Source organism: Loxodonta africana, chromosome X (assembly GCF_030014295.1).
Source record: "Loxodonta africana isolate mLoxAfr1 chromosome X, mLoxAfr1.hap2, whole genome shotgun sequence".
Taxonomy (NCBI): domain Eukaryota; kingdom Metazoa; phylum Chordata; class Mammalia; order Proboscidea; family Elephantidae; genus Loxodonta; species Loxodonta africana.
In genome coordinates this window covers 116,206,792-116,226,183 of record NC_087369.1, presented here as the reverse complement: position 1 = coordinate 116,226,183, position 19,392 = coordinate 116,206,792, and the positions used below count along the sequence as shown (strand labels likewise).

The window sequence follows — 19,392 nt, the reverse complement described above, 5'->3', positions numbered from 1 at the left end:
GATTTAAACTTTTGTTTTTCATTTCTGTATTCTGAATATGTTTTAGATGATATTTTTTCATTCACATTAGGTAGTCCAAATAAACAGGCCCACTCCACAATTCTTGTGAGAGTAATAGGCGCCGTATATAACAAATTAGTAATTTTTGTACTCATTAAAATAAGAAATTTCATATTGTGGTTTGCATATGCATGCATCTATAATCAGTATCCAACAATTTCTTGAATACCTAGCAAGATGTCTATGAATACTCCATATGTTACTTGTTAACAACTTGCCACATAATCATTCCATTTAGTCTAGCTTCTTGAAGGCTAGCACATTGTCAATCCCATCTAATTGGGGGTGAACTGCTCTTTGAAGGTGGTTTCACATTTAAAAATCTGGCAGTGTAGTACACAAATGACGGCATCACAAAGATCTGAGTTCAAATCACACCTCTATTGCTTAATACTGGTGGGATACTGAGTTATTCAGCCTCCCAGCTCCTCAATTCCCTGATCTGTAAACTGGAGATAGTAATATCGAACTCACAGAGCTGTGCTTAAAAATCAATTTAAATAAGAATTTTAAAATATGTAAAAGTGCTTGGTCCAAGTATGGCAAACCATGTATAAAATATGATGAATCCTCTTACTACAATCAAAATTTTTAATTCTTCCTAAACAAACGTCACAAACTTGTGCCTATGTCCGAATGTCAACGAAATTAAGCTAGGTAAGCTCAATCGCAGGAACAAGAACAAAACATTCAAGAAGCATCTAAAAAGACAGTTCTAAAACCTTTAAGCACAGACATTATATTTCATTGAGAAAATTTTATAACAAGTATATTATAAAAATCAAAGCAATGGAAAGACATACCTCAACTTTTTAAAAAAAATGTAATAAACTGACATAAAATGCACATCATAAAAGTTTTTCAAAAATGCTCATCATACTTGGAATAGGAGAAGTATGATTAACAAAGATCTTTAAATATTTGGAAAGGGATTATATTTTTATAACATTACAAATTATCTTTCGAAAAGCCAATTCATCTCTCTGGTGTAGTTTGAAATTCGGGGGAGGGGGTGAGATACCAATACTTATTAATATGATAAAATAGAAGAAAACCAATAGTATTTCTTTTACACCAGTTAAGGAATTTTAATATTTAAACACTCACTACTAAATAATTTCATAAAATTAAATGAACCATCTTTTCTTTGTTGAACAACACTACAAGAGGTTTAAAAGATAAAATATAAATATTTAATATAATATTGCATACACATTATGACATAAAAATATTCCAGAGACGGTTTTCTGTGGTATATTAAATGGAAAACTGTCTAAAATAAAGAGATGTGCATCAGAGACTAAAAAACCTAGGGTCAACTTCAGCCTCTGCTACTTATAAGCTGTGTTACTTTAGACACGTTATTTAATATCACTTAGGCTAATTACCTCAAGGGTCCCTGGGTTATGCATTTGTTTACCTGCCTGACTACCAGCTGAAAGGTAGGAGGTTCCAGAGGTGGCTTGGAAGACATATACCTGGCAATCTGCTTCTAAAAGGTCACAGCCTTGGAAACCCCACAGAGCAGTTCTACTCTGCACATATGGGGTGACATGCGTCAGAATCAACTCAGTGGCAACTAACAACAACAAACTTTATTACCTCAGAGGTAAACTGGAAATAAGAGCGTCTATAGTTGGATTGTTGTGAGGATTAAATCAGAATATATATGTAAATTAAAATGTTTAGCCCAGGAACGCACATCATAAATGTGGTCGATAAATATGAGCTCCCACCTTTGAAAAACAAAGTTATTGTTCATAAAAATGGTTAATTTCCTGAAACCATTTAAGAAAAGATGATTTTGTCTTATAAAGAAGGCATTTAAGCTGGGTCTACAAAAGGCTATCATATACACCCTGACCTAACAGTTGCGATTCAACTCACTCAATCTTGGTGAATTGGACCTTTGAAAGTTGTGTGAATGTAACAAAAGAAATGTGTTTATGCAACTCACTCAATCTTGGTGAATTGGACCTTTGAAAGTTGTGTGAATGTAACAAAAGAAATGTGTTTAGTTACCTTAAATTTCATCAACAAACCCTCTGACTTCATTGACACTTGTTAAGATAATGGCATTCCATAAGCTGCTTGATCTCTTGTTCTGATTATTGCTAGGGCTTCAGTTTCCCCTGGTGTATTACATTCATTACTGAATTTCTATCCAAATATTAATGATAAGCATAAATGCCAGTTATAATATCCCAGAAGTATTTTTTCCTAATTTTAAACAAATTATTATTCTCACAAACTTCTAGCTTCTATAAATCCTCAAAGCAACAGCAAGAATTTTATTTTTGAATTCCATTCTATCTAAATATCAGATAAAATGGTGTTGATGCCATACAAAATGAGTACTTTAAATAAAACCCTAGAAACCAATTTTAGACAAAACTAACTCACCTGTAATTGCAAGGCTTCATGATTTTTTAATCCTTCCACAATTGGTGAAAATCGTTCCCTGTTATTTCTTTCTGCTGCTGTAGTTATAGCCCCTAACAGTTTTTCTAGACTGTAGAGAAAAAAAAAGGAACATAAATAAGAAATATATCTTACATGCACAATATAAGTATGAGTTATCTCTTTCAGTCTTCCCCGTTTAATTTCTGGTGCTTGGTGTTTATATATTGTTGTTGTTGAATGCTGTCAAGTCAATTCTGACTCATATCGATCCCATGTGACAGAATAGAATTACCCCATAGGGTTTCCTAGGCTGTAATCTTTCATAGACCATTACAATTTAAGAACTGTGTTCCTGTCCACTTATTTCTATGAGTCAACTATTGTTTAAAATTATTTTAGCACATAAAAATACAATTAAAAACATTTGAAGAAAATGAATTTTCTGAGCGATACTTTTTAAAGTATGCTTGGCTGATAAATGCTGAAATGTTTTTAGATTTGGTATTTTGTATATTAAAATAAATATTAATACCACTTCCTCATAATACAATATCCATAATCAGAGAAAACCCAAGTAAATAAAGACATGTCTATAATTACCTAGCATAAGAAATTATTTACCTGAAGAAAAATATTGGTAACCATCACCATAAAGTGTCTGAATCAAATTAACCTTATGTACTAAAATAAAAATAAATAAATAAATAATTTTTTTTTTTTAGTATATACCTCTTACCATGAGATATCTGAAATTAAAATTGTATCATAACAATTACACCAAAAAACAAAAAATCCATTAGGGTCGAGTCAATTCTGACTCATACCAACCCTAAAGGACAGAGTACAACTGCCCCATAGGGTTTCCAAAGCTACAATCTTTATGGAAGCAGACTGCCACATCTTTCTCCCATGGAGTAGCTGGTGGGTTTGAATCATCGACCTCTAGGTTGGCAGCTGAGTGCTTAACCACTGTGCTACTGGGGCTCCTTAACAATTTCACCAGGTAGGTCATATTTTATGAATTAAGTATTGAAAATCTAATTGACAAGAAAAATCTTTCTTACTCATATATGAACTACTTTTTTTCTAAAAAACCTAAGGAAACCTTACTTATGCATATGTTATTTCATTTTCAGTTTGATCTCATTGAGATAAGACTTGATGCTATACAATAATATTTTTCTGTAGTGTTTCTCATTTACTTTCTAAGGACATTAGAAAGCACTAAACAACATCTCACTTTATTCTAACAGGTACAAAATTCTTACTGATACACAAAGTGTTCAGAAAAACATATTTCAGTTTAGGTTCTCAACTGATATTTCATTTTTTATCACAATACTTTCTTTCAAACTGGGCCTATCAATGACATCAAATCTGAAAATTTCCTTCTGATTCAATATTATTTCCATAAGAAGATATTATCTAACGCATATTCAGCAACAACTTGTTGAATTTGGCACATGCATACAATTTGAATAATTATCAACAACCTTTTTTTAAAAGGCTTAGTTTATTTCACAGTATGAATAATTGCTTCATATTTTCAGTTACCCTAGGCACATAAGTAAACTACTGTTCTAAAATAAAAGTATCTAGGCAATTCAGTTATTTAAAGAAGTCAAGTTGTGTGAGTACATGTGGGGTGTGTATGTGTGCATTTGGCCAAAATAACACTCTAAAATTTTTCAAATTTTATACTGATTGCTTTACCTTCAGGTACACAAAATCACTATTCATACCCTTTAAAACCAACTTTGAAGAATTCCCCATTAGGATTCTATCTGCTTAAGTCTTTTTTTTTAAATAAACAAAAATGCTAAAACAAAGTAAAAATGTCACACTTTCATGCAGGTTATAAAAAGTAACAGAAGAAAAATAAGACATTAATTTCTCAAGTCTCATTTTTTCATGCAGTTAATATAATAATATAGGAATACTTACATGTTCTCTTCTGCAACAATGCAAATAGCAGAAAGTATTTTTACTATTTCAGTCATCATGTTGGGTTGTTTGGGGTCAATTGCTCTTGCCAATAGTAAGAGACTTCTTTCATCTCCTAGAATCCTTTGTAGTCCAAACTAGAAAAAAAAAACCTTCACTCAAAATGTCTATGGAATTTATCTTTAATTAAAGAAAGCAACTTACAATGATTTTCTGAAAACCTATACCCCCACAATGACTTTCTACCTAATTGTATGAAAGTTCTTCGTTTTTGTTTTGAAATGACTGCATCTTTGAGTTTTCGCCCCTTGATCAGATATGCTCTCCATTAGTCTGCTCTAAGAATTCCATAACGATTTGGGAGAAATATGGGAATAATCAGTAGTTCTGCAACAAAGAAGAGCATGTAAAGCACATACTGATATGATTTTTTAAAGTAAATCTACTTATGTCATTGGATCTCCATGGAGATGTCTGGAGTTCACGGATAAATTCTCCAACATCCTAGTGTGTAAAATTATGTTCAACAAAAAAAGTAAAACATTGAGAAATTCTTTTGTATACTATATGCCAGCCAAAGATGCAATAAACCTCTGTCTGGATTTTTCCACAACTTTCTTATCCTACACTCTTTTCACGCCACTTGGATGCACTACAAAAGCTATGAACCCAAAGAAATGGTGCCTGTCACGGTCAACTATGGCATAAGAGATACCCTTGTCATTTATTCTCATTTCATTCATTAATACACGTGTGTTTGCATGCATGTGTGTCTGTGTGTGCATTATACTAGGTTAAAAAAAAAAGCCCAAACCTTGGGTTTTCACTACATAAAGGATATAATATTTTCTTTGATATATGTCCCACAAAATATTTCTCAGATTTATTATGAAATATGTTCGCTTCTTTCTAAAGTCTAATGGTGAAATCTTACACCATTTCATTGGAACACAATTACCATTTCAGTCTAAGCTTTAGTTAATAACCAAAAACATGAATATTTTCATGGCTTTTAACTTCTAAAAGAACTCAGGAAAACATAGCTAAAGCTCTAAAACACGACCTTATCAGAGATCATAAAAAATAAGGAAATTTATGGAGATAAAATAAATAAATAAAGGATGAAAAAGGAAATGGAAGACACTAGAGTAAAATGGAACAAAGAAAACAAAAGGGATAACCTATTTTACGCAAGCAACGCGAGTCTTCTATGTTTGTTTGCCCTCTGACCCTAAATGCTGCTACGCCATTTTTTTTTACTTGTTGCTGTAAAAAAAAAATGAGCATAGGAAGCTTACGGGGGAGGTGGGACACAGTTGGCAAACAAACAGAAGGCGTGTGTTATTTGTGTAAAAATACAGTAAATATGTGTAAAGTTGGCCAGTAGATAACACTAAGGAATAGAAGTGATAAATCTGTGTGAAACTAAAAGATGGATGATTACTATGCAATTACCAAACTTAAAACAACAGCTTTAAAAATCATTTGGACTGAGAGAGAAATCATTTGCATTTTCCATTTATCGTGCCCTTTTAATAAGCATTTTCTAATACGAAGATAAAAATAACACTGAAGAGTAAAATGAAGAGATGAGAAATATATCTGAAAAACCATCAGTCCAAACATCAGAGCAATTATCATAGCAATATATGTTAAGCAACAATGGGTTGATTTTATGATTCTATTTTTACATGCATTGGATAGGGGAAAATAATTTTTGAAATAGGTAATCTAAACTCCACGGGGCCTACAAATTAATGTTTATGTCATTTCAGATGAAAGTTTTATTATTTGAGCTGGACAATTTATTCCAAGATGAAATGGATATCTCATTGTTGTGCTTTTAATTTTGAATGCACGCTTTATGCCCATTGTTTCATGTCTACAATTTAAAAGATCCATTTATTCATGTTCTAAGAAACTTACGTGCAAGATGTTAACACGTTCTAACTAAAACTTAGCTTTAGTTTAAAATAATCTAAGTCAAATCATCATGTTTCTTCAAAACTGCCAAACTTACAAGAGATAAGAAAGTACGTGTTGACATATCAACTTACGTCCTATAAGGAAAAGCTCCCACAGGAAATCCCATTAATATGACTTTCTATAGTGACTATTCTGATTTCAGCCACTTGGTATCATGGAAAACTATGACAGTTAATAACACAAGTCAGCAAGAATTTAAGACAAAGGGTTGCATAGCTAATTTCGTAGATGAAGGGACTAATAGCCAGAGAGGTCAAGTGATTTTCCAAAGGTCACTCAGCTCATTAGTGGCAAAACTTCAACTACAACTCTTATTTCCTGATCTATAGTATTGTGTTCTCTTTCCATTATTTCATTGTTTCCCTCAGCTGAAGAAACAGATCCATCCTGATCTTGGAAGGAGCAATATTCATTAAGTCTTTTCTTGTTAAGCATCACATTCTGCATAACTTTGTAGCCAAAGGCTAAAAGCACAGAACTAGAGAAAGTCTATGACATGAACCTTTCTGGAAGAAACTTACAAGGACAACACAGTTGGTGTATCCTACGATAGAGTGTCACGCCAACTAGCAAGCACCCATTCTACCTCCCAATAACATTCTCTATTAATATAAAAAATATACATGTGTGTAATAAATACATACTTACATATAATCCCATATGCTTAAGACTATTTACAGATTAGTTAAAAAGACAATCTTATTTGCATTGGTTATTTAATAGCTATATTTCACAACTGACAAGTTCCTGGTTATTGTTATAATTATTAAGTATTTTAAAACACCATCTGAAGGGAACTCAAGTAATTAAATGAAATAGTCAACAGTATGCTACCTGCAGGCATACAGAGCAAATCATTTTCAAGATAGTAACAAAATAAGTTTACAGAAAAAATGACTTCACAGCCTGAACAGACTATTTTTAGAAGAAAAACATTTATTTAAAATTCATAGACCCCGTCAAGTGTAACTGTTGTTTAACATATATAAAAGAAAAAAAAAAACTATTTTCTAGACATGTCTTTTATGTCTGTTAACTCACTGTCATTAACTGAACATAAAAAGAGAAGTCTTACCCTTACAATGTTCTTAGCAAATAAGTCAAATCAGAACTTTGGATATTCCTTTACACTAAAATAAAACTCTGTATCAGGAAACAGTACTCAAAATACAACCTTTAAATTTTCCTACTAAGATAAAAGAAATAAAAAGTGCTATCTAATTTGGGAACAAGAATGATATGTTTGCATGATTGCAAAAACCTACCAATAGATATTTTGTGAAGCAAAGTATATTTTAAATAATATTTAAATGAAACTAAAGATGATTTGCATCATAAAGAGAAACACCCTTTTGTGAACCAAATAAGCACCCACTAGTTTTTTTTTAGTTTGTCTGTTTTATACTTTCATACTGTCAGGCAAATTCTCACCTTTTGTGGTAGAGGCAGAAATAAACATTACATACTTACCTTATTATTCATAAATGCTTTGAGGCACTGAATAAGTTTATACTGATTCTTCTTGTCAATATGTTCTTGCCTAAATAGAAGCGAAAAAAAAAGATGATGTTGTGCTTAAAAGTTTCCCCTTTGGTGACTATTTTATCAAGTGTTTATTCTTACTGTTTCTTCTCGAGAAGCTTTTCAAGCACATCCAATAAGAGTCCAAGACCTTCATGGCCAAAGTTGTTAACCCAGCTAAAAAATAAACAAAAAACATATGTATAAGTTTGTACATTTAAATCGCCAAATATCCAAATGAAATTTTGAATTACAAATCTCATAATCCTGACAGTATTGCCTGCATTCTTTCTTCTACTCTCATGGCATCAAGAATTAACTCTATGAGGATGACTTGGAGTTCATTACCTCAATCCCGGATCTCTTGTCACATTTCAGATCGCCCATTAGACAGTACTGTCTTGGTTGTGTTGCCAGCATCATATATTTATAAATCAAAAATTTCTCACCCTGCCTTCACCCCCCAAATGAACTCCTCCAGTGGTATAAATAACATCACTACCCTCTGAATTGTTTTTACTTGAACTATTGGCATATTTTTTGGTCCCCTATCTCTTTCCTCTTTGCATTTATTCTGTTCATTCATTCAACAAATTATTTATTGAGTACCTACTAAGTATCAGGTATGTTTCAGATGCCAAGGATACAAGAAGGAGACATACGATTAAAAAAAAAAACATACAGTTATCAGTGCAATGGTGCTAGGCTTAAAAATAAAACTTGGTAGATGGAATAAGGAGTACCAGGATGCTAATTTTTAATGTGTTGCCAGGGAATGATTCTTTGATAAGGTGGTATTTGAACAGAGCCCTGAAGGAAGTGAGGGCTTTAACGGTAGTTAAAGTAACAGAATATTGGTTCCTGAGGAGGTAGCTAGTGTTTGGCACGTTTCAGGAATTTCCAGAAGACCAGTGTGGAGTGAGCTGAATAAGCAGGCTTGGGAGAGTGGCAGGGGATGATGTTCTGAGTGTGGCAGAAGGCTGGATGACCGATCATGTAGAGTTTGGTTTGACTTTCTAGAATAACTCCCATACATGCCTCCTCCCTCCTTTTCATTGCTTCTGCTAAAAATCCTAGTTTATCCTAGTTACCTCTCCTTTAATATGCCAGGAGACTCCCAACTAGTGTCTCTACATCTTCTATCTCTTCTTTTATTCATTTTACAAAATGCCAGATTAAGTTGCACTTAATTACAGTCAGCTGTCCAAAAATTTCCACTGGACTACCTAATACATTTCAAATTCTTTGGCCTGACATTCTGAACTAGCTTCAACCTACGATTCCAGCCTCGGGCCTTATACCACATATCCCAATAAAATGAGACACATTTTCTTTCCTGAAGTCCCCCTTCCACTTCCCTGCTTTGGCTCATTTATTCTTTCCAGAAGGTAACCCCAATTACACCTCTCCAAACCCTTCAAGGTGGAATTTCACTGTCAACTCCTCCAATAATGTTTTTCCCCCATAGGTCCTCCAACCAAATGTACTTGTTTTTTCTCTCTTTTGAACTCCCATGTATCTTTATTTATCTCCTTACACTTAATATTATGATTTTTGCAACACATGTCTTATCAACCTTTCTGGATTATAAATTCTCTGAAGACAGTTATATCTTATTCATCTTTCTACCTCTCACAGTGCTTAGCAGAGTGGTGTACATATAGTCAAAAATAGGTAAATTAAACTTAATTACATTCGTTGGTTTGTGTGGCTAAGAAAATTTGGACTAACACTGGTAATAATAATGTGCATTTAGTCAGTGAGTCTCATACTGTCCAAGAGCTTCATTAATATACAGCAGACTCCTGTGAACCCAAACCAACCCAAGACTCCTGTGAAGCAGTAGTTAAACTCTATACTCTAAATATTTAAGCCAGAACTTCATTTCATTCCACAGTTTTCAAACCAATGACTTCATATCTGACAAAGTAAAGCTTATCAACAAAGCAAAGACTTAAATTTCTAAGAGAATATCAGTAAAAGACAACAGACCACTGAGGAAAACAGATTCAAAAAATACCTCAAATATTCAGAACCAATCACATCTACAAGATATATAAAAACTCATTTTAAACAAATTCTCCTTTAATTTCCATTGTGGAAATAAGCAAAAATCAATATGGCATTGTAACGATAATTGGCAGCAAGTTACTATTCAATTGAGGCATGTAATAATCCAGTGCAATGAGCTATTCTCTCTAAAGACTCTTGATAATCAGCGGGGTGGCAGTAAAAGGATAAGAAGACATCAGCTCTAAGAATAATATACTGTATTTAATCTATCCCGGGGAAAAATCAGCAGATGCCGTTACAGCGCGATATGTTTTTTTTATAAAAATATATTTTTATAAAAATACTTTATAGCAACCTTAAAATAATAGGAATCCTGAACAAATTTATATATATGGGCCTCGATATCTGCTATGGCATTTGGAAAGATAATCTATGATTTCTTTGAATTTAGCACTCGCAAATAGTTTTTTTAATTCAAAATTGGACTCAAGTTCTTTTTATAACTAACACTATTAAAATTACTACGGTTATTTCTTCTGTGGTTTAGGGAAGCATTTGACACAAGAGCATGATTTATATGTGTTCTCTTGAAATCAGTCACTCACACATCCCAAACTGCTTTAAATTGTACAGTTTGTGGTACTTTGGCTTCATTCAGTAAAAATTACTATTGCTTTGAAAAAAAATAGGATACAATCATGAAACTTAAGTGTGAAGAGGCAGGGCTTATTTATTACAAACGAAGGAATGAAAAGTCTTAACTGAAGAATATTTTTGGCCAATGGGCAGAGGAGACCTAGTAGGAGTCATTAAAATTTTAACACAGAGAAAAGGGACCCCAAAAGGAGCCTGTTGTTAGAGAGACAAAATAATTATGGTGTAAGCATGATGCCACTAGATGTTAGAAGAAAGGTAGGGGGGAGGGTAACGAACAGCAGACATTCGTTTTTTTCCCCCCTTTTTCTCTTGCCAGCAACACTGTGTTTTTCAGGAATCAAATATTTGTGAATGAACAAATGAATATTATACAAGAGTAGCCATGAAATGATGAAACAGTTTAAAAGCAAAATGCTGGCACCTATATGAGGGCAGGAGTTGATATTGCAACAGCAGAAGCAAGCATAAATCACTGGTTTTGAAAGTAAGCTCCCCAAAACAAAACCATCAGCATCACCTGGGTTAATTGTTGTTAAAAATACAAATTCTTAGGCCCCCACTCAAGACCTAAATTTCTAAAAATTACCCGGGTGATGAGCTTACTTCCAAAGCCACTGATTTACGCTTCAGAGCCCTGGTGGCACAACGGTTAAGAACTTGGCTCTTAACCAAAAGGCCAGCAGTTCAAATCCATCAGCTGTTCCTTGGAAACCCTAGGGGCAGTTCTACTCTGCCCTACAGTGTCGCTATGAGTTGGAATAGACTTGACGGCAACGGATTTGGTTTGGTACCCCATACCTACAGAATCAATAATTCTGGGGGTAGGGCTCAGAAATCTGTATATTATTAACTGTTCTTCCAGGAGAGTCTGATGTTCAATCCAATCTGAGAGCCAGTAGTATAGAACAATGGTTGGCTGAGAAGTGGCTGAAGTCTTTCTGAGGCAGGACTCAGGCTCAGAACTCAAGACTGCTTTATAAACTGTCCCAGCCATACTGTGTACGCCCACTGTCACAGAATACAGATCAGGTACCCAGTTGAGGCAGGAATATTTGGTATAATTTTACAGAGAATGCAAATTTCACCTCAGTTATTCAGTACTAATTGGAACATCTAGAACTATAAAAGCACAGCTAATGACTCAACTTAAAATCTGCACTCAAGGATTTCAGGCAAAGATAGGTAAATTTCCTGTAGCATAAAAAAAGTAGCATATCAGCCCTGAAATAAGAAATCACAGTTCTACATGGACTTCAAATATATGAGACAAATAGAAGAGAATTAAGAAGAACTAAACAAGAAATAAGTGGAGGAGAATGATCTTTCATAATTTCTATAACCACCCGAAAAACTTTTTTTTACTTTCCTCTTATAAGGTATGATTTACATATCATAAAATCTGTCATTCTGATAAACATATATAGTGATGTAACCACCAAAACAAACAAGATATAGAACATTTCCATCACCCCAAAACATTCCCTCATTCCCCTTTGAAGTCAATCCCTTTTCCCTGCCTCTTGGTCCCTGACAATCACTTCTCTGATTCCTATCCCTGTTTCCTGAGTAAATGGAATCATACAATATACAGGTTTTTGTGTCTGATTTCTTTCACTTAGTATAATTCTTGAGAGCCAAACACATTGTTGTACATTTCAGTAGTCCATTCCTTTTTCTTCTACGGATGTACCACAATTTGTTTATCCATTCAACAGCTGGTGAACACTTCGGTTGTTTCAAGGTTTTGACAATTAGTAATAAAGCTGTCATAAACATTCACATGTAAGTTTCAGAAAAAATGAACCACCCAAGCAAAAACAATGGAAAAATCAATCAGGAGGATTAATATATGAGTGGACAAGAGATCAGGCTTAGGTTTGTAGACTGAAAAAGAAGCCAGAGAGATTATATAGCAGGCAAGAGGAATGACACATAATGAGACAGAATTTTCCAAACATACATATAAAAGGCTTGGCTATATATATATCAGGGAGCACAACATCTGGTACACTGCTCAAGAAGTTCAAAATTAAAGACCCTCACCCAAGTTTACTCAAAGATTAGGGAAGCATGCCACCATCCAACAATGGAATATGCTAGGAAACCATACACTGGCATGATTAAACGCATAAACTGTAGAGAAAGATGATTTTATATTTTGATCCTATCTTTACAATCTTCTAGCTGTATGACTTTTGATCAGTTACTTAACTTCTCTAAGCTTACTTTCTTATCTTCAAAGTAGGGATGATAAGGATAGTATCTACACCTCGGCAGGTCTCTGTGAGGACTAAATAAAACAAGGCATATGAAACAGCACAGTGAAGCCAGTATTAAGATATTTTTAAGAATGTTAAAAACCAAAAATTTGAATGCTCTTTGAATTTTCTAGTCTAAAATACATCCTGAATTTTAGACCTACGTTAAAGAATTATTTTCAATAATATTAACACAAACGCTTTTCACCATTCATTTAGTAAAATGTACTTTAATTAATTTAATTAATATGAAATATACAAAAGAATCTAAACATATAGTAGATCCCTACTGATTTATTTTAAAAATAAGACTACAAATATTTTAAATATGCAGTACTCATATTAGCTCATGTGTTTTCTTTAATTCGCTGTTACTATTCAATTTTGGGGAAGCCCTGGTGGTGTAGTGGTTAAGTGCTACAACTACTAACCAAAAGGTCAGCAGTTCAAATCCACCAGCTGCTCCTTGGAAACCCTATGGGGCAGTTCTACTCTGTCCTATAGGGTTGCTATGGCTCAGAATTGACTTGGCGGCAATGGGTTTTTGTTTATTCAATTTTGTGTATATTTAATTCTAACTATTTGGTGCTGGTCAACTCACATTACGATAGTCATGGAAATTACAATGGTAGAGAGAGAAAGGAAAAAAGAATGAATTTATAGTTCAAGACTAATGCCGAGAGAAAGTATCCTATCAAAATATATGAACATTAAGGTTTTAAAACAAATCTATCCCAAGACTTCAGAACTTCTGAGGCCACTATCTTTAAAAGGCTCACTTACACTGATCAGGAAAGAAAATCTTATTTAATAAAAGTATATCAGAGGATTCATTTAGCTAGAAATCCAAAAGAAAGCAAGGTTCTCTCCCTTTCTAGCTCTCCAGGGCAAAACGAAGTGGGGGAAATTCTATAAATGTACCTACTGGAGGAGAGAATGAGGTTCTGCTCCTTCACAGATACACGTAAAAGAAAACCCTTCACGGTTTTCCAAAACCTCAACCTTTCATCCATAATTTGGAGATTCAGACACTGAATTACTTAGTTACTGTTCATATAAATATAGTTTAAATTCAAAGATTTAGTGGACAAATGAGTTCATTACACTATACACAATACAACCATAAAAGCAAATACTGTTTGCATACCCATTTATGATTAAACTGTTCCATTGACTTATATCTTTCAAAAGGATTAAAGCTAAAATTAGAAAGTTCTATACTGAGTCCCCTAAGCTGTAAAGGCAATTGGTCTCATGTGAAGGAGCCCAATATTAGTCATGTCATCCCTTTATCACTGTTTGTGCAGTGTTAAAGGCTAGTAAAGAGGGTTATGTGTTCTGTACAAAGGACTGTATTTCTCTCTAATGGTGTTCTATTCCCATGTGTAATCTCATACTACAACCCAAACCACTGGAACATCAAATAAAATAAATGATAGTTCAGAATTTCTTGGGGGAATTCAGAAAGTTGGTAAAATTGTAACACATGAAACTAATTCAAAGGGTTGAGGAGGCTGTACAAATTACGGTAAATGGTGGGTGTATTTTCTGTTTTTACAAGAAAACATCTAATTTTAATACCAATGTTGCAAATGCAATGTTTTTGAATGTACTTAAAACTTAGCCTAGTTATATGCACTTACAGGAAGAAGATGAGACCTGGGTGATTAAAACCAATGCATAACTCAATGCAGGCACTATTATGCATTCAGCTCAAGGTTAATAGCCCCAAAAATAGCTAAGGAAAACTTAGTTTTTCAGCTTCTTTCAGTTCAAATGAATGAGCTTCACAGATAATTCAACTGTCAATATATGCATCCATTAAAAAATAAAACAGCAACATGAATTTGCATATGCTATTTTTTCAGTTTTATTTTCAACTGACTTGATCTTAGTTCAACAAAACCATGTATTTCCATTCAGGTTCGTCTACATGAAAGTAAGTACAATAATTTTGGGTACTTCAATGACCTTGGAAACTATTCGCTATGGTAGACTAGTGCATGAACTATCTCTGATCAATTATTAGATGCAAAATTGCCATTTCTAGATATATGTGCAGATATACCTTTGAAACATGATGTGCACTGACCCTTTTCTTTCACCTGATTCATGGAAGTGTTGGATACATCAATTGTCCAGCTACTTCTCTCATGGTTTTGACTTAATTCTGAGATAGATCTCACTCTCCTCAAAAAACACCAAAAAAGACATTGCATCTTTCTCTTTAATCTTTGTTACTCACTTAAAAGGGTTTCACCTTGCTGCATTTATTTTCCCCATCAGGTCTCATTGGAAACATTCTGCTCTGTTTCATGCTACTCACACATTTTTAAGACTTCCTTCCAACGGAGGATGTATGCTCTTTCTAGTTGCGTATATTATACAAAAGCAACTTCCTCTTACACATTCCCAACAAATTATAAATGCCTAAGGTACATGCAAAAATCTCTTGAGGGCAATATTTTAAGTAAAATATTCCCTCTGAACAGAAAGGGCCACATGAACCAGAGACCTACATCATCCTGAGACCAGAAGAACTAGTTGGTGCTCGGCCACAATCGATGACTGCCCTCACAGGGAGCACAACAGAGAACCCCTGAGGGAGCAGGAGATCAGTGGGATGCAGACCCCAAATTCTCATAAAAAGACCAGACTTAATGGTCTGACTGAGAGTAGAGGAATCCCGGCGGTCATGGTCCCCAAACCTTCTGTTGGCCCAGGACAGGAACCATTCCCGAAGACAACTCATCAGACATGGAAGGGACTGGACAGTGGGTAGGAGAGAGATGCTGATGAAGAGTGAGCTAATTATATCAGGTGGACACTTGAGACTATGTTGGCATCTCCTGTCTGGAGGGGGGATGGGAGGATAGAGAGAGTTGGAAGCTGGCAAAATTGTCACGAAAGGAGAGACTGGAAGGGCTGACTCATTAGGGGGAGAACAAGTGGGAGTACGGAGTAAGATGTATATAAACTTATATGTGACAGTCTGACTTGATTTGTAAACATTCACTTGAAGCTCAATAAAAGTTAATAAAAAAATATTCCCTCTGAAAGGATAAAATTTCCTTAAGCATTAAAATTAGTTTCTTAAGCTGTCTAAATTACTTTGGATATAGTCAAAGAAATGGTTTAAGATCAAATCTGTTAAAATGTCTAACAAGTCACGCAATAAAGACTATTTTCCTCCCCACCACCCTTCAAAATTATTGTTAGAACAGTATAAGAGACTGTCTTCCCTCATAATGCAAAAATATCTATAAAAAATGTGAATGAAAATGAAAATAGTCTTCAATCTGCAGTTAATAGAGGGAAAACAAGTGGGAAAAGAGCATCCCAAATATTCAAGCAAAAGCTAAAGGCATATTTTAAACTTCCTTCATATGTTTGAAATATAAACATAATTATGTTAGGGCACTTACTAAAGGTGTCTTCATACAACTAGGCAAACTTAAAATTTTAACTACACAAGGAAAATGTACTGCTTTACTTCCCTACCTTAAGCAATACAGTGAAAACTCCACCACGCACTCCACAGGACATCTAATTTCTTTTACTTTAGTGAAATTTTGTTAAAATGAAGTTACTCCAATAAATCACATTCTAATCTATAAACCCTGGAAATTACTAAATAGAGCTGACACCCAGTTTATCTTTTGTGAATAAGGTAAGTAAAACGTTCTTTGAATGCAAGGCGGAAAACAGAGGCATCAGCATATACCACCCGCACGTTTCCCTTTTTTTTCCCTAAACTAATTTGTACGTTATACCGTCTGATTCTGGTGGGCAGCAGAGAAGTTAAATGAATTTTCTTTCACTGTGACAGGGGTAAGGAGAGTTGATGGGTAATTGCTATTTGATGACTGAACAAGAGAAATGCAACAGGCCTTTTTACTTGCCAGGTGCAGTTTCAAAAACATGTAATTAAAGACTCATTATAGAGTGTGATAGCTACATGGACAAAGATCAAAGAAAGTTAACACTCATGAATATTTTTATTCAGGATAACTGCAACCAAATCTAAAAAGAACCATTTCTATAATTCCTCATTGTGGATATATCTTAACAAATCTAAATGTTTTCTTCTTGCTGAAACGATCTGTAATGGTAATTGTTTTAGTCTTTTCTGCTTTATTTTTATGTAATATTTTAAAACCTCTTCCACCCAGACCTGGGAAAGAAAGCATGGATATTTTGTATGTGTCTTTTATGCACACGTACGTGCACTCTTAAAAAAAAAAAAAAACCCCGTTGCCAAGAAGTCAATTCCAATTCATGGCGACCACAAGTGTTACAAAGTAGAACTGAGCTCCACAGGATTTTTCTGGGCTGTAATTTTTTTTTTAATCTTTAGGGAAGCAGATCGCCAGTGTTGCTCAGTGGGAGGGAATGCCACCTTTTCAATTAGTAGTCAAGTGCAAACAGTTTGCACCACCCAGAGACATTCACAGGCACTTTTAGCCACGGTTAAATGCCTTAATGCAGCCAACATTAATAAATTTTTTTCAAAATATACTTATTGAACAATGAACATTCAAAATATTTAATAGTCCATCATTAGACAAGTTGTGAATTGTTAAAGCTTATCTAAGACAAATTAAACCAAATGTACTAATTATTTTTCTCTACCACAGTGATATATACCATCGGGGAATCCCTGGGTGCTGCAAATAGTTAAAGTGGTAGCCAGCTAACCAAAAAGTTGGTGGTATGAGTCCACCAAGAGGTGCCTCAGAAGAAAGGCCTGGCAATCTACTCCTGAAAAATCAGCCACTGAAAATCTATGGAGCACAGTTCTACTCTGATACACATGGGATAGCCATGAGTTAAAATCAACTCCATGGCAACTGGCTTGGTTTTGGTTTAAAGGAATAACAACAATAATAACAAACATGTTCATAAGATATAGACAAAATCTTTATAGGACTAGCTGCAGTATAAAATACCTAAGAAAGAAATATTAGCCTTCTATAATTTTCAACCAGGCTTGCACTTATTTTCAGAAAAAATCTAGAGACACAGCTATGTATAAAAGGTATCCATTCATACTTGATAAATCTTTCAGAACAAATAAATGCTTTTTGAAGAAAGAATGTTTTGATTGCTGAAATAACTTTGACCTTCTTCAAAATGACAAGGACACTCTTTTTTTTCAACTGGAACAGTTGAAAGCCAAAATGAACACAAACAATTTAAATTAACAACATGGTTTTATCCTCATTTACCATTAATGAATGAACAAACCTCCATGAAAGAACACACACTGATAAGAGTAGACTTATTGGTGTGAAATCAAACTAAATTATCCCATATTGAGTCCTTCATTTTACATATGAGGAAACTAAAAAAGTTTAGTGACTTGTCTTAGGTCACAGGGCTTGTTAATGGCAATGGCATAATTAGAATCCAGCACTCCTCAACTTTTACAGGCCTTTCATTCAACTATATTATCAACAACTAATGTAAAAATTGTCAATTAATGGTTTCAAGTATTTTGGTTATTTTCCATTTGTGATTGTACATGGGAAAAAACCTAGAATTCATAAAAATATCATCAGTGGGTATATTGTGAAATGAAAGCAATACCAGTGAGTTTTTTTGTTTGTTTGTTTTTTAATGATTTATTCTGGGTTTCGTCATCAAGACAAGGGAAACTTTAGTAAGATAATAGAAACATTAAGAATGGCCAAAAATACTTCTTGTTTCCCATGTAGTGATAAAATATTTAATTGTTCAGCATTGACAGCAGAGCCTTATCATGCTGCAATTTGTTCTTATGAGATCTAGCCATGCCATTGAAAAACATATCTGTAAACTTCTACTTAACTGTTAATTGATATTTTCCCTGACACGAAATACAAGAATTAGGAATCACCTGGAAAAAATAGAGCCACTTATTATTAATTTGGGAATAAAAATCCTTGCTTAGCCTTATTTGCATCATTACCAGCAGGAACAACACAGTCAGCCATTTTAAGGTTCCTTCCTCCTGACTTTCTAGACTTCTCTGATTGCCTTGTGCTTTCCCTTACTCACTTTGACTAATAAACCCAATGACCTCTTTTGGAAACCCTAGTGGCATAGTGATTAAGAGCTAAGGCTGCTAACCATAAAGGTCGGCAGTTTGAATACACCAGGTGCTCCTTGGAAATCATATGGGGCGGATTTACTCTGTCCACTGGGGTTGCTATGAGTCAGGATCGACTCAACGTCAACAGGTTTGGGTTTTTTGTTTGTTTGTTTAATGGCCTCTTTTAGCTGGAAAAATAAGAGTCTTTTATCAATTCAAGTCTCTGAACGGAGTGAGGCCTGAATTAGACTACTGGCAATAGAAATGTAAAAACAACGCAAGAGATACTGCAAATGAAAAGATGGGCAAATATGATGAACAGCAAATGTCAGTGGAGACTCCAAATCATATACACAGAGATCAGAGCCAAACCCTGAATGGATGGATGAGCTCTCTAAGACAAAGAACATAAAAGAGGAGATTATTTAAAAAAAAAAAAAAAACATTCCTTAATACTATTGTTCTTACTGTTGTTAG

The 19,392-nt window shown here is 34.2% G+C and overlaps 1 protein-coding gene across 10 annotated transcripts in view; it reads right to left on the bottom strand.

Moving 5' to 3' along the window:
* The window catches only part of DIAPH2 (diaphanous related formin 2), a 940,735-nt gene that overhangs the window by 676,937 nt on the left and 244,406 nt on the right, over positions 1-19,392 (bottom strand). For all 10 annotated transcript variants that reach the window (XM_064277942.1, XM_064277941.1, XM_064277943.1 and 7 more), the window contains 4 exons: positions 8,017-8,091; positions 7,864-7,933; positions 4,408-4,544; positions 2,464-2,572 (listed from right to left, as the gene is read on the bottom strand). In XM_064277942.1, coding sequence (XP_064134012.1) covers positions 2,464-2,572; positions 4,408-4,544; positions 7,864-7,933; positions 8,017-8,091 — 391 coding nt within the window. The remainder of the gene's footprint in view (positions 1-2,463; positions 2,573-4,407; positions 4,545-7,863; positions 7,934-8,016; positions 8,092-19,392) is intronic.